The sequence below is a fragment of the Toxorhynchites rutilus genome, chromosome 2 (assembly GCF_029784135.1).
Source record: "Toxorhynchites rutilus septentrionalis strain SRP chromosome 2, ASM2978413v1, whole genome shotgun sequence".
NCBI classification, from domain to species: Eukaryota; Metazoa; Arthropoda; class Insecta; order Diptera; family Culicidae; genus Toxorhynchites; species Toxorhynchites rutilus.
The window spans coordinates 271,382,273-271,399,306 of record NC_073745.1 but is presented as its reverse complement, the minus strand read 5'-3'; the positions used below and the strand labels follow the sequence as shown (position 1 = coordinate 271,399,306).

The 17,034-nt window shown below is 36.5% G+C and overlaps 1 protein-coding gene across 2 annotated transcripts in view; it reads left to right on the top strand.

The window, feature by feature from the left end:
- LOC129765233 (cold shock domain-containing protein E1) overlaps nt 1–17,034 on the top strand; it is a 33,523-nt gene that overhangs the window by 1,962 nt on the left and 14,527 nt on the right. For both annotated transcript variants that reach the window (XM_055765312.1, XM_055765311.1), the window contains exon 3: nt 3,161–5,392. In XM_055765312.1, coding sequence (XP_055621287.1) covers nt 5,356–5,392 — 37 coding nt within the window. In that variant the 5' untranslated portion in view covers nt 3,161–5,355. The remainder of the gene's footprint in view (nt 1–3,160; nt 5,393–17,034) is intronic.

The window sequence follows — 17,034 nt, the reverse complement described above, 5'->3', positions numbered from 1 at the left end:
TTAGAACAGTTTGGCTATCTGAGAAAACAAATACAGTAACGTCTCGATTATATTACTGGGCGTCTTTATTACGTCTCGTTTATATCACTCGATTTTTTCACTGAAAATGTTTTGTTCATATCACATTTTTCGAAACATAAGAAATAATATGGTAATTTCAATTCATCGTTGAATTATTGAACAAAAAAAATGAAAACTAAACAGAAAAAAAAAGATTTTTAAGTATTCATACATAAGTATTGATCAGCCGTTTTCATGTAGCTTGCGAATAGTTTTTTTTACAGCGGGAAATATAGCTTATATTCCGTATTTCTTTCTGAAGCCCCTTGTACTACTTTCATGAGCACTAGGGATTGTTAACCGGTTTTACCGGTAATACCGGTTCATTTTTCATTACCGAATTACCGGTAATTTAACAATCAGTAACCGGCAGTTTCGGTAATTTTCATTTTTACCCCATAAATAATATTTGCCTTTATGTCGCTTTGAAATATTATTCGAGAATTAAAATAAAATCGAAAAAGTACGAAAAAGTGTTGATTCTACGTCCTCCGAACTTCAGTTCAAAAATCATTGCACGACCTGGAAACGAAACACTAGATGAGCTTCAGCGATGAAGAACTGACAGTGATAAAGGGAAAAATATAAAATAGCTATAAAGCGAACCAGTTCTGATCGCTGTTGAACTGCTATTGCGGAAGAACTGCACCCTCTATGAAGCTGTTGTCGGATTGCAATTTATGCTAGAACAGCTATCGGAGCAACCATCGGAAATTTCGAAGCAGCTCCTTGAAACCCTGATTGGAACGATTGCAAAAAGACGTTTCGTATATGTAGATTTGTTCCCGTATATGAATAATTATTCTGCTCGTGGTAGTGACACAATTAATGATTACTTTGGCGTCTTCTATCGAGCGTCACGGACTGCATCGATCAAGCAGGGTTTTTGAATTGTTCGCGACTTGATGAAATTTGACGATGATGGTATTGATTCAGTAGCTGGACAACAGGAGGAAAAAATCCCATGGATGATGCAGAATCAGCAGAACAGTTGATCATCAAGGAAGAACTTGAACGAAGATTGCAGCAATCAAAGGTATCAACGTCCAGCCCAAGCTTAACGTCTATAAACGGATTGATGAAAACCCTCAGACAAGATTTTCGTACAGAGGGCATCAGAGGCAAATACATGACAATGGTCTTCGTTCTCTGAAAGTGCGTCTTCCTCTTCTCGAAGTTTTGTTAATGAGACCCGATCAAGATTAGAAGACGATAAAATTAACATTCTCTGTGTCCTTAAGTATTACTTTAACACTAAACCTACAGATGTTTCATGTATACCTATTCCTACCACAGCGGGTCAAGTGACCCTTTATAAATAGTTAGTGAACAATGACTCGATTTATATAGTTTTTTTTTAGAAATGTGGCATACCATATTTCTCCTGTATATTTCGACATTTTGTGATAACAATTATCAACAAAATATTAAAATTAAAATTTTTGACACGCAAAATAGAACTGTGGCTTGGATTGGTTACTGTTAGCTCGCAATGCAATTAATTCTGATCATTCACTATTTATTCACAAATACAACAAAATATATAAAGCAATAGCAAAAAATGTGTAATGCAATGATTTTGTATCACAACCACATATACCAATCTTTCTGATATCATATAAATGTTTGCAAGGGTCAAATGACCCGTTGCGGTAGTTAGGGCAGATTACATATATTTCTCAGTAAAAAAAACAAGAGAGAAGTGAACACTGAAAAATACATTCGATGTATGTTTTAGGAAAAGTAGTGTAGGCAAATGATGTTGTGATAATGTAATTTGCAAGAAAATTTCAACTAAAAGTTTAAAATGGGTCATTTGACCCCTCGTTTAGTGTTAACCAACAAACTAAGTTATTATAACTTGCAAAATGTTTTTTGTCAACTAATCATTATCAATAAAAGCTATTTCTACAAGAAAATGGTTTATTTTAAAGTATTTTTTACCGGTAATGGAATTTTCATTACCGAATAAACGGTTATTGAAATCTTGGCACGGTAATGCAATCCCTAATCTCGACGTTCCATGCATTTTCCAGTCATTTGGCATAAAAAAATCGATTTTCCAAATTTAAATCTAGTTTTTTTCAGAATTTCGAAAAAAAAAGATTTTTGAGAAAAATGAATTCTAATTTTCAGAATATTTTGTTTGATATTTTTTAATGAAAATATCATTTTATATAAAAATCGACGATGTTATAAACATGAAAACTCAACCAGTTTTTGTTGTACACGTTTCTTGTCCTATCAGATCGACACTGTTTTCGGAAGTTTATGTTTAAGGACGATAGTTAGATGGATTCACTGGAATATTTTTTTTTTAAGATTCCAGAAGCCATAAGAGCTTCCGTACCAATTCAATCGAAGTGTTCGGCAACGTTGGGATTTAAACCAGGATGATCCTTTTCATAGCTAACAATTCCATAATAAACACCGTCGCAAACCAGCCAAATTCATGAACATTAAACATTGGCACTTTTGCTCTCATCCAACAAGGCGGTTTATTTAGTATGGTGGAATATTCTTTATCCCAACCCGTGATCAATCATTTCGTATAGTCCGCTATTGCATCCATCGGTGTTGTCACAAGCAGACTATCGATTGCTTCAAATACTCACAGTTCGAGGCTTTCAAGGCATGTTATTTGGCATAGAAATCTCAACTAAGTATGATTGAAATCACAAAATCGGCAAGTAATACCACGTTGAGACGGTGAAACTCCGCTAGGAACGTTAGTGCCAGTCAAGAAGAAGAAGCATGTGAGTTAACACAATTGAACTCTCAAAGAACTTTAATCCACATACGATCGCTGTTATTCCCGCGAAAACAGGACACTGAGTCATCGAAAATTGAAGCACGCGTATTCACTAATACAAAAATGTCGCGATGGTCATTTGGATATCTTGTTTTAATTATAAATGTTATAATATTTAACAACAAATGAAGCTATCCAGAACCATTTTTGACCAAAATTTGACGATTTGTTTTAATGTTAATCTATTTATAATTATTGAAAACTTTTTTCTTGTCAACGAGCTCTCAATAAAATTTATATTTGTAGAAGAACGCAAAATAACTGTGATAATACTTCTCCCACCTTTAGGGCGAATACCAGGCTTGCCGTCAGCAGCAGCTTACCACCAGATCATAATTCATCGGAAGTGTTTAAATCCGATTTAGTGTTAACATTGTTGTGGCGCAGCGAATACTGAAAGTGGATAAAAAATAACACCAAACATAAAACATGTGTAACAACTAAGCAAACGGAAGCCAAAAAACGAAAAGCAACAAGTATTGTCCTTTAATTTTTCTTCAGCGAGAAAGAGGACACTCGATTCTCTTGTTAGTTTCTGCTGTATTTTTGCTAACAATTTGGACTTGAACGCGCATCAGGTATCAAATGAAAAGAAGGAGTGGAAAAAAGCAAACAAACTGAGAGCCGATTAGTTTCCTTTTGAATTCTTTCCGTCACCGCCATCACAAGAAAAGCAACACAAACCCAACTTCAACATCAACATCATCTGCAACATATTAGCTAGTGAGAGCAGTGAAAAACAAAACTAAAGGTATAATTTCCCGAGTTAAGGAAAACTAAACAGAAGAAAACTATACAACCAAGTACAAAGCATCAGTTGAAACAAGCAAACTTTAAAACAAGGGAAAAACAAAACATTTCGTTAAGTTAGTTTATTTTTTAAAAAACAAGTACGGTTCGAAGCTGCTTAGTTCGCTGAATTGCATCTCTATCTACTGGTGAAACGGTTCACTTCGAGAGGCCAGAGTGAACTAGCGCGGGCACGCGAAACAATAAGAACAAAAGCAAGTGCGTGATTAATAAGAAGACACTAGTGAAGTGTAGTATCTTGGTGGGAAGCAGCCGGACACTCGTTTTATACGAAGGTGAACATTATAGTAAATATTTAAAGAAAAAACACCTAAACGTTTAAAGTAAAAAACAAAAGAGAAATTAAAAATTCTGAAGTAAAAGAATACAAATAAAACCATTCTGTGATAAAATTTAAAAAAAGTAAACAAAAATAAGTGTACGTTTATTGATGCAAACTAAGTTTAAGCTAAGAAGTAAGTGAAAACCCCTCCCCTGTAAAGGGTGCCACACGAAAAGAAAAAAAAACATTCAAACGAAGCAACAAACTGTTATAAAAAAACTACAAGTGAAAAACAAACATTTATCATACCATAAGCGGGTGTGTGTGTGTGTGTGAGATACTAAAAACGGAGAAAGACTAAGTGAACAACTATAACCAGCGACAACCGAACAAGCGTAACCGGACAGTGATTCCTTTTACATAGAAATTATTTGCCGAAAGCAAACCATTAGCTTTTATCCATCGAATTTCCTCTTGTTTTATTAACTGTTTAAGTTAAGTTTTTAAGTTTCCCTTCAGTGACAAGAAAGAACAGAGCTGTTTTTATTTTTCAAAAACCGTGTTAAATTCTCGGAGCGCAGAGAAGAAAAACCACATTCTTTAAGGAAGAAGTTAAAAAACCGATCGGAAATATTTTTGAAGTTATTATCGAACTAACTGCAAGTGCGACGAACTCGTGTACATGAATCATACAACTTTAATGTGCTTTGTGTATAAATCTTCCTTTTTACAATAGGGGAAGAAGTGCGATATCGTAAGCATCCACCAACTTCGAAGAGGAACGAACTGATCCAGCAATTGGAGAAATAAGTGTGCGCGACAATTGAATATCTGACGAATTGACTAAAATATTATATCTAACAAAACAAGCAAAAGGATTATTGGGAGGAGAAGGTAATATTCAATAAGGCTGATTTGTGAATATAGAAACCAAATTCAAATATTATTAATTAGTGAAAAACAAGCAAGAGAGCACTCGCGTGTCTCTTAACATAAGTGATAAGAAGGAAGCTGGAGGTGGACACGAAAGCTGAATTTAATTATATGCGTGAGCTTTAGTGAATTTTTGTGTAATCGGTAGCTGGCAACTCAAACATCCCACGTTTTTGATTTGGAATCTTCGTCAGTCGGGACAATCTATATAAAAAGAAGAAAACAGTGAGCAATTGTTGATCTGAAAGATCCATAGAGGTGCAAACATCGCAGTAGTCTGGATTGAAACGTTTGGATCGAGAAGAAAGTGAGATTGCATCGAAAGACATTTCAACAGAAAGCAGCAGATCACGGTTTAAGGAACCTAATACGGTGCTCAGAGATTTTTATCAGCATCTGCAAAAGTAAATAAATCAAGTTGGATACTCTGTCGCGTTCTAGACGTTTGGTGGGACCTATTCCCGAGACGCTGTTGAACATGGGCAGTCAGACAAAACCCTTCCGTTCGGCTGATGGTGAGTAAATTCTGTTAGTTTCAATTTAAAATTTCAGTGTTCTAGAGGCGAATGAACTGAAAAGTTTAAACCCTCTTAAAGTCATAAAACAAGAAGAATTTCAGTGTTCAAATGTTTTGTTACTTACGCGAGTTTGCGTTACTTATTGTGTATTAAAGATAGGAAACTTCGTTACTTAGGGGGGAGGGGTCCAAACTCCGTATTTTTAGCGTTACGTTTTTTGTGCACGACGCAAAACTGTTACGATTTTAACGAAATGCTCTTCGGCGGCCTTCTGTGAGTTTTTTAAAGTTTTCTTCGTTTCACCTCCAGAGATTTAGCTTCTACTTGTCGTAGCCATTTCATCAATCAACTCATTTAACGCAAAAGCTTCTTATTCTAACTTTTCCTGTCTTCTAGATAAAGAGAATTTCGAACTTTGAAGCTAGCTGAACATTTTTATTGATGCTATCCTTCCAAAGTGAAGCATTCCATCATAAACTTGTCGCATAGCACAACCGTTTCGTCACTAATGTTTTCTAAAAACATTCGATATTAATGAAAAAAGCTTTGGTGCTGGGGTTTCCAAACGAGAGATAGAAGACCAAAAACAGGAAGTGGGTTATATAACCGTATAACCGCAAGGTTGATGTAGAACTATCGTTGATTTAGTGATCATTTGTTTGATGTTGAATCTGAGTCCATTCTGAATTAATGAATAAATGAATATTTGGGGGACTTCGAAAACAAGAGCTTTACGTTGGAGGCACAAGGTTTTATGCATCCAATATTGGATACGGAAATATTCTGAAGAATAATCTTCAGAAGATTCCTGTTAATTACACTTGATTGAAAAATCACAAAACTAAATGCATTTGATCGCTGTGTTGTATGAATAGAAAACATTGAGATAAACTCTTTCGCTTGAATGTAATTTTCAATTCCAAGGTGAACATCTTTTCGGGGTACTTTCGTATTAGCGTCACCGGAGCCGAAATATAATAGATAACATTTTATTGTTCGCACTGGCATTCACATATTATCTGTATTGTTGTTGTCTTGTTGTATGCAGTGTTTTGTAATTTTTTAGTGCTACGAAAATGCGTATTTGGGATTTGGGGTATTTAAGGTATGAATTGGTTTTTCTTAATTCAATTTATTCTGAGGTCAACGTAATCAATCGATAAGGAACAGAGGCGGCCCTAAGTCGCCGAGGTGTCGCAATCCGAGTCGGTCGCCGATCCGCCGTCGGAAGCGGCGGCCTTTCGCAAACAAAGCTGTGTTCCATCGAATGCCCGGTTAGTTTGAAATATAGGAAACGATCCTTTAGTTAGGTCAGCGAGCGTCGGACGACATACGTTTGCCCGGTTAAGTAATTGCTATCTATTGTATTTCGGCTCCGGTGACGCTAATACGAAAGTACCCTTTCCGGATTCTTCTTGATAACCACCGAATGAAAAAAGTTGTGCGCGTATATGTGTGTGGCGTCTGCTCCGATGCCTCAAGCAGAACAAATTTCCGATGCTGGTACTCTCTTGGTCGCCTTCTTCTCCTGATGAATCGGCTCTTCTGCGCTCCGTCACAGTTCGAAACATACTGAATGCGTTTAAGGTTAGGTTAGGTTTTGTATTATAGAGAATGAATGCGTTTAACCACCAGAATAACGCTTAAGTATGCTTTTTTCCGTGATTGAATCGAAAGAAGGCGTGGTTTACTATGGCAATTCGGATTCGGTAAATTTCGGTAAAAATACTGCATCTTCGCTACGCTGAAACCTCATTTGTATCTGCTCCCGTGTGAATTGGCCCTGTAACGATGCAACAATCGCCTAATTCTTCAATGCTATGATTGACTTCTGTTTGGAGTGACAAATCATGCAGTCGTAATGATAAATATAAACAAGGAGGGGAGATAGTGGGAGGGAAATATTTACGCTAGGGTATTGGTAATGAATCTCGGCGGAGGCAAATATTCAGTATTTTTCCAAGCAGTTAACTTTGTTTATTTTCTGTCATCAATGCATTGAACTGACGCTATGGCTAATTTTATGGACGCTATTGTGCACCAAAAAAATATTTGGGGAATACCAAATTATTCAATAAGTTATATTAAGTTATTAATTTATTTGGGCTCGCGTGCCAGTCGCAAAACTGCTTTCAACTAGGATTGCATTTGATAGAGTTTATTTCGTTTATTTAGTCGTCTGCGTCTGCGTTATAGCGTTCTGAAATTTTGTATGTGATTTGGTTTTGCTTGCCAGTAGCAGAACTTTCTCAACTAAGGATGACAGCTGCGCTTATCTCGAGCATGTATTGTTCTGCGAGCACAAGATGCAATGAAGACAGTTTGACTGGGAAGAATGAAATGATATAGTCGAGTCGGTAGAGGGAGATAGCGACTAAACGCCCGACTGACTGTTTAGTTGTTTTGGCGGAGAAACTGCGTGAAGAAGCCAAAAGTCATTTCCAACCGAATACGGATTCAGTCAGTCAGATATTCAGCTGACTATCCTCAGTTGACTATGACTATACCGAGCCTACACTTTCACAATTTGTTTATCAGATTAAAACGAGCACTTATGTGAATTGATCGTACGGAAAGTATATATTGACTATAAGCAGTAGGGAAATGCTGAAGAGCTTGAGCGAACAATATTATTTGCGTGGGACGAGATACGAATTTTGACATGTCGTGCAGCTTAAGGGGGTAGTACACTATGAACATCATAAAAAGTATGTGATTTTAGCGTTTTTTTTTTCAACGAGAAAATGAATTACTATGATCAATCTGATATTACAGTTTTATTTGACATGTATTACTGAAAACAAAAAAATATATTGATGTCAACTGGACTGCCCCCTGAATAGCCTCAACTAGTTTGTTGAACCCTTGCAACCAAAACCTTGTGAACTGGTGGGAATTCCGCAAGTTTTTCTAGTTCAATCAATGATTTTTCTACGTAATCTTAGATGTATTTCCTGTCATCGTACGTTTTTCAAAATATTGATTTTTGACGAAATGGCGACATTTTCTGTAAAAAAATTACGTTTTTGCCTCAAAAATCGAAACAAAAACATTCACCAAAATTTTATTGTATATAATCTCGGTTGAAATTATGTGCATGAGGTGAGTTATAATAACAATGTAAGGATAATTTATAAGACTAGTCCAAAAACATTTATTTTTGCATGAATTACAGAGCCAGTTAATACAATCGGTAAGTTCTTCTGCGTTTTCAATTCGGTCAAATAACCTATTAGGTATATCAATTAAGGGGGTAGAACACTATGAAAACTTGAAAAAAATAAAAATAAAATTTCTGGCCTAAAATGTTCTCTGGGATGTCTACCTTTCTGTAGTTTTTGTCCCAGGTAAATAGAGTAATTCCAAAAATAGAGTAATTTCATTGGTAAGGCGTTGGAGTGTATTAGTTTTCGAGGCTTCACTATTGAGGTTTTAGCACAATTGCACGAACTAATCTCCTTGAACCCAGATCTGTCATGCTATTTTCGGAATACCGAATAGTTATGTGAACGATTATATGATCGTCGAATTCATGTAGAATGAACTATAACGAACATCCACTGAAATCGTAAAACATTTTCAGATACGTCAGTTGCTTTAGCCCAGAAACTACGATTAGTTTTCAACCGAGCGGTCCAAACTCAAACGCTTCGGTCGGTCATGAATCGAGCTGTTTCACTAGACCGTGCGTTTTAGCGCCCTACAACATGCGAACGCACCTCGAGTTAGGTTCGACGTAATAGTTTTTGGCACAATTATCCGACCACGAATGCGCTGAAAAGTAAAAAATACATCATCACATCACTTACCTCAGTTAATCTCGATTCTTGCTTTCCCCCACTAACAACATAATAATCGCAAGGGAATCACGCTATAGAAACGACCCTTCTGGCCGCGAGTGTCATACTAATATTCCTTCCCTTTCCTTGGTGACTGTAAGGATGTGGCCAGCGTCGTTATTAACTTTTCAAAGTTCGAATCACGGAGAGCAACTACAAAGTGTACAGTCTCTTATATGTAGCTCACATGAAAACTAGAACAAAGAATTTCCTGAAAAAAATTGTATGATCAGAAAATACATATAAAACTTCACTGACCCTTAGAATTAAGCCAGCTACTATAATATTTAGAACAACAATTACAGAAGAAATGCTAAGGCTGCACACACATGATATGCTTGCTTGTACACAGTAGGTATCGTAAGCTTTAAACTGTATAAAGATGAATGTTGAAGGAAAAAGGCTGTTTCCTTGTTTATTACTAATATACATGATTGGGATATATTCTTCATTTTTCAGATTCGAAAATGAGTACTTTTGATTCTGATTTCAAAATTGAATTGGGCGACTATTATTTGAACACGAGACGTGATGATTAGATCTGATATCGCTAACCGGAGCGACACAATGCCCATTCCCTTAATCGTATGCAATATACAACATAAAAATCAAGCTATCCTGCGTGGTCATCAGCCCACAGCACCAAACAAAAGCAACAACCATCGAATTGATTAATTACTAATTATGAAATAACCAGTACAGCTGCCTCTGTTTATTCATCCCATAGGGGTCCGGCTTCCGGCTAAACGAGTATAACATTGTAAATGTGCAATAAAATGAATAATTACATTATAATGATTGCAAAGTGCCACTAGCGTATGCACATAATGTGTCGCGTATTAATTCCGATGAAGTCGTCGATAGTTGCCCAGGGGCTAGAGGATAATTGACCGAATATTGAACGGTATAAGTTTAGGATCGACTCTTATTGTACGCAACAGAATTGAACGGTAGCAATAACTTTTAACAGAAAATCGCATTGGTAGCGGCAACGCAAGTGAGAAATGTCTAACTCGATGATTTTTATTAAATATTCTCATTGTTGCGCTGCCCTCAGTTAGATATTTTTACCAGCAAATATTGAGGGTAATATCGACGCTCAAATTTGTCTTGTTATTCTGCTAATTAGGAGTCGACCTTTGCTTTTTTATTCTTCAAGCAAAGGGAATCCTGATCATTTATCACATAATTTTCCCACGGAGAGAGCCATTGGTTCCAAATTTACTTACATGGGGTTCAAATCATGTTCGAGAAATATTAGAAAATGCATACTGCTGCTGGACGTTACGACCAAGGTTCCTACCTCGTATAAAAATTTCACGAACATTTTTTTTCATTATTAAAAATGGTTATCTCGAAAACGGTTAGTCCTAGGATGAAACGTTATAAATAGTTTTCAAGCAGAATTTTATGTTACTTAACTTTCTTTCTGGACGGCGCCAGTGGTTGTATGGTTAGCGTAACAGCCTCACAATCCGATCGGCCTGGGTTCAATCCCAGCTGGCGTCGTTGGGATTTTCTGAGGCGAAAAATCTCTGGTTACGTCTTCCTTCGGAGCGGAAGTAAAAGAAGTTGGCCCGGCTCATGAGTTGTTGAGTCTGATAGGTAGGAACAGGTGGAGTCGCCTCCCTGATGTCGGTGATTGGCACTAAAGTGGCGGAAATAGGCCGACGAAAAATAAGCGAAGATAAGAATAAGAACTTTCTTTCTTAACTTTCCTATATTAGTGCAGTGTTTTTTAGTGTTTTGAGATATAAAAGTTTTTAATATTATTAAAATTTTGAATAAGATTTTTTAACAGTACATATTTTATGCAAGTATTTGAAGAATCTTGAAGGAAAATAACGTCTGATAATATTTTTTAACAATTTGAAATTGCTTCCGAGCTTGCTACTCTAATAGAGTTAATTGCTTCACACCACCGTAGATTTTGACACTGTACATTTTGAATAGCGAGTTTATTGAATAATTGTTTTTTTTAAATGCACTGGATTCTTTTTTTACGCGTTTTTTTCCGTGGTTTTATTTTACACGATTTTCGAAATTGAAATTACGCGATGTGCTTATCGTTGCCTCGTTGGGAATAAAAATTCCACGAGTGTGGTTGTGACGAGCGCGGCCCGATAAAGGGGCAATCTTTTTTCACGCGATTTTCTCGAAATAACGCAAACGGAGTTTCGTTCGGAGTTTCGAAAAATTAATTTTGGGCGGACGAAGTTCTCCGGGTCAGCTAGTTTACTTTTTTCAAAATTGCAAACAACATTAAATAAGAAATATATACACTCTTGCAAGTAAATTTAAAGTAAATGACACAATAAATAAGAGATTGAGATATCTAATCTGTTTCCGCAACCCAGAGATATCTATCGAAACTATACAGAAAGCTAAATGATAAACACCGTTCCGGGTTATAATTCATAGATTAAAGTAGCAATAACCAAAGCAACGGAGTATGCGAAAAAAAACAACAGATGGATGTTAGCGGCCATTTCTGGAATGAAACGAAGGGTACGGTGGAATCCAGATACATTGGCTCAGCTTTTCTAAGCTCAACGCGTGCACAGGACTTGATCGACGGATTTAAGAAATGTTTCGAAGATAAACCTAGTTTGTTGAAGAAAGCCGGTCAACTCAGCTCGGACGGTCCCCATGTTAATTGGAATGTTATGAAGCAGTTGAATGAAGAAATCTGCGGAATCCGAGACAGCCAAAACTACGAGCGCACGAATATAGAACGTTTAAGAACGTTCCATTAAGACTGGAGGTGTATTGTTCAACTACTGGATCGGCAAAGTTCCCCCTGAAGTCTTGCGAAGTAAGATGGACCGAAAATCAGCCGGTGGCAGAAAGAGCCCTGGATATGCTGCCGTACCTTAAAACATACGTGACCGCAGTCAAAGCACAAAAGAAGCGTAAGTAGAAAGATACGCATCCAGATTTCCGTAGGAGCTTTGCTGCTGTTTTCACAGCAAATACCTTTAGAGTAGTTTCAGAGACTGTTCAGGATAAATTGTTGGGGACTAAATTAAGCTTTTTTTTAACATCAGCCGCTGCAGTTCAAGCTTTTCTGATGAGTTTTCGAGTGACGAGCCTATGGCACCTTTCCTTTTCTCCGAACTGACGAACCTTATCAAACCAATAATGGATAAATTACTCAAGCCTTCGCTTTTGAAGGTAATCTGAAGTTCCTCATAAGCGTTGATCTTTCTGATGATTCGTTTCTACCAACAGCTAAAATTGAATTGGGATTCGCTTTTAAAGCTGCAATCAAAAGTGTTGTGGAGAAAAATCAAGTTTCTGAGAAAAATATCTTGATTTATTGACAGAACTGTAAAGCATTCTACATATCATTCATACGAAAAATGGAGGAACGATCACTTTTGTCGCATCCCGTGACACGATATAAATATATCTTGTATCGATCCAGCAGTTTTTGCAAACTATCCTGATGTTGCAAAAAAGCGCATGAATTTCGCTCTTAAACATTTCGTGGAGAAAGACAGAATCAGTATTATCGTGGTGGACAAAATTAAACAGGAGTTCGTCGAGTTTTGTGATACTCTGGGTTCGTGCGATATGCTAAAAAACTACCGCCGAAAAGAAGAACGTTTGGACATCTTGTAGGTGAAATTCGTAGGCGCATATACAATTCGGGGAATGGATATACAAACTTGTTTGGCTTTGTCAAAGGGATCCTTATTCTGTCGCATGGATTGCTACATTGGAGCGGGGTTTCTCCGAGAACAAAGAATGTGTGGTTGTAAACTACAATGAGCAGAGTTCGGTAACTCAGCGTATTGTTCACAATATCATCTTGGATGCTAGTGGAGTTTTTAATGTTGAAATAACAAAAAGTCTCATGTAATACGCGAAGAGCTCTCACGAGTGTTATATTGAAGCTCTCAAGAAGTCCAATCAGGAAGATGCAGATAAGAAGATCGTCGCGGAACGGAAGCGCGAAGCGGCGCAGGAAGCGTAGGTGTTAGAGGCCAGAAAGGTGCAAATACTTGCGGATGCTCAGAAAGAGTTATCATCAATTCAGGAGCAGATGAAGTTAATAAGGCAGTAATCAATGAACCAACAAATGAACGTTTTTCAAAGATAATTTTTGTATGTCAAATTGTATTATGAATAAATAAAAAATAAAAAAAACTTTTTAAGTTGAACATAAAAATGAACATATATCGTGGAATGAACATAATATCGTGGTGCACGTCGGATTTCCATTATCCACAGTTACCACAGTATTTTAGTCTCATCAATGCCCTAGTTTAATGAAGGAGTAGATGCGATAACTTATACCTGCTGCTTGCCTAATTATTTTGAAGCTTTTAGTACATCATCTGTATTATGATTATGTTTAATCACAATGAAACCCTTTAACTTAAAAAAAATTCTACTTTTTTATTTCTAGTTTTTAGTAGATTATTTGTATTATTAGTGTATATATATATTAGTATACACATTAGTATAACGAAACCATTATACTACTTTTTTTTAATTTATATTTCTCCTTTTCGTTTTCTTCGGAATGTTTCACATGTTATATGTAAAGTTAATAGAATCGTTTAAAAAACGTTCTCTCTGTATATGCGAGTTTTATTTTATTTAACTTTTTTTTCAATAATTCTGTTCCGTTTTTACAGTTCTATTGTTTGTTTTACTATATTTCTTGTTCTATGACAATCTTCAACAGAGAAAAAATTAATTCATCTTGTTTTGCAAACGTGTAAAGTACTTGCATGCATGTTAAAAACCAGGAATTTTTCAAAAAATCTTCCAGGAAAACCGAGAAAAACCAGGGATTTTAAAACACAAATCAAGTTGCCACCCTGTGTACGAAACAAATACTTACTAATTCTAGCTGATAATAATAAATATTAGCATTCAAAAAAAAAAAGAAAAGTCTAAAAACTTCGGTACAAGAATTTGCATTTTGGAAGTCTTCTTATCCTCATTGATTGCGTGTTCGCATACTAAACAATCGGTCGTGACACCAAAACTCAGAGTCCCCATCTTTATGTTGTTATAGAATAACTACGTCCTCGTAATATTTATCAGCGATGGAGATCGATTCACGTTAAAAAAAACTGTACAAAACTACTATAAAATACTAATTTAGTCATTTTACGCGAGCTGCAACTGGTCTTTCAAAATGGAGGAGAAAAACACTTGAATTTGGGTAGCTTTGGATTGCATATTTTACACGGTTCATCCTAGGATGGAAGGATTCAAGAAAAACTCGTCAAAAATTTCCGACATACAGATCCTGCAATATGCCTAGGATGCGAAGCTCTGGCGTGAAGCGTTAATGTATCCTGCGACGAAAGCAGTACCCCAATGGTTTCCGTCATTGTTTCCGGTTGAAAATAGGTTCGGAAACCTATTCGAGAAGCTTTTGACTATTGACTATTTTTATGTTTGACGGATTTTGGACGTATCATTGGAGCTTCAGCAGACTTAGTACTGAAGTAATATTACTAGCAACAAATGCAAAAAGTTTGCTTTGAATGAACGACTGGAGCATTTTTGGAAAGGATGGGTATACGGAACTTTTTACCAAAAATGGTCTTCTGTTTCTTGTGTGGAAACCCCAACGTTGAGTCCGTTGAGCTTCAGCGATGTTGTTATGAGCGAGACAGTACTCGTTTTGGAGAGGAGACCCGCGAGGGTTTGAATCCGGTACCCAGTGTTTGCCAAATGATCCACTCATTAAAAAAATCGCTTTCGTTCGTTCAAATATGATCTTTCAGGAAACATTTCCCCCAGCGGTATTCTATTGTTGTTATGTGCTGCAAATCACGACACAAAAGAGAACGAGACAACTCTGCATCGGCTCGCACTTCATTGCACACCAGCATGCAAGCAAAGCTATCATATACGCTTTCGGTGCAGAAAGCTTATTTTCTTCTTTGCATCTAACATATGCATACCGACCTCTCCATGCATCATGAAACAGCAGGATCGTACGGACAACGCAAAGCGAAAGATTCATATTCAGCTAATGTAGCAGATCCTGATTTTTAAGTCTCAGAGAGTGCAAACTATATGATTATTTAGCTCGATAGAGGCTAAGGGAAGAGTAGTCAGATTATATTTTCCATTTTTAACGCCTCTATCCCTTGAAATGTGTATATTCATATAGACCGCAAAGTTTTACTTGCAACACCGCTCTCTTTCCCCATTTGTTGCTCTCCGCAAATGGTGACCGAATGATGACGTAATTTTTCTTGTATCATTTATTGCTTTGCACTTGTCTGTGCAGTGGGTTTCGCTATAGTAGAGCGGGACGATATATGCGGTTCAAACTTGTATGCAGGCTTCGAAAATGGTATGCGATGTTTGATACAGATCGGATATGCAATCAACAGTCTTCTTTCCTCTCTCAGTTTAATCACTAAATATTACACAAGTGATTACTGACATTCATACAAGTATCTGAATGATCCTCTCATATTTGGTTATATGTTCGTGAGAGTTTACTTGCATGACACATTGTGTATCATTCGATTTTGATCGAAATCCAAACACTGCCGGTACCCGTGTGCAGTGCAAGGTTTAGCGATGTAAACACGGAATTAACACCGAATGTTTTTATGAAAACATGCGTGAATAAACGGTTGTGCTATGCGATAGAAATGCGATTAAAATGTTGAGCTAGATAGTCAACGAATCCGGAGTTCTCATTCTTTTTATCAAGAACGCACAGAGGGAAGCCGAAAGTTTGCAAGAAAAAAATGTTTCGTTAAAAACCTAACAGTTTCGTGAAATTGAACGAAAATGAAATGAAAAATGATTATCAAAATTACTCGTTCTGTACTAGTGTTTGAGGATCCTTCAAGATAACTATTGACCGTACTTAAAAATCGAATTTGTTATGTTTTGCAACACTTCTTAATCGTTGTTTAAATGAATCAAAATCACAAACATTTCATTTATTCGAAGGTATCAACATACGTACATAAATTTCGTTGTTTTCGCTAATTAAATGTTTTAAGAAGTATAACTACAGAATTAGTAAGAAGTTTGATTACTAGTCTACATCTGGATTTTTCAGAGAAATTACTGGAGAATCAGGTAATATCGGGAATTTTGAATTTTTGGAAGTTTAGTTTAACTTTCCAACAATTTTTCCTTGCAAATATTTGGAGAAGTTAGGGGTCTCTTATCGGTCGTTCCATATCGGTGTATTGTGTTTTTTTTTGTTCCCGTGTGTAAGATACGCGAAAGAGTGCTACTTTTAAACCTATCCGAAATTATTGTTTTGAAATATCTATAAATTGGGTGTTCGTGAGAGGATTATCTCTGTTAAAATGAATTTGAATTTGAAAAGTGAACCAATCGAAGAGTTTCAATGATCACCTGTTTCATGTTATTTATTGTTTCGGGACACATTTGTATCTGTTTGTATGTGCTGATACACGCTTTGCAAATTTTTGAGTGAGTGTTAAGCAGCAACGAAGAGAGTTACGCAGGCCAAAAGTTAAAATGTTTTCATTCTCTTTTCTTTGTACCTCAAACATTTCATATATAATATTTCTCGTTAGTGTGTTAGTGTCAATTTGTATATAGGGCTTTTGCTACACATACATGCAGAGCATCTGTTGGGCAAACATCATTTGTCTACATTCGTAGCTTCTATTCTCAGAAGCGGATTCATTATCAATCGACGTTCTTGTAGATGATTTAAATATAGTTGCGATCTTCCTATTAGCGCGAAATATTCCATAGAACTAACTTGAACTTTGTTAAACAGTTAGGCAAGCTATTTACCGAACAAGAGCTTTTGTGTGACGCATA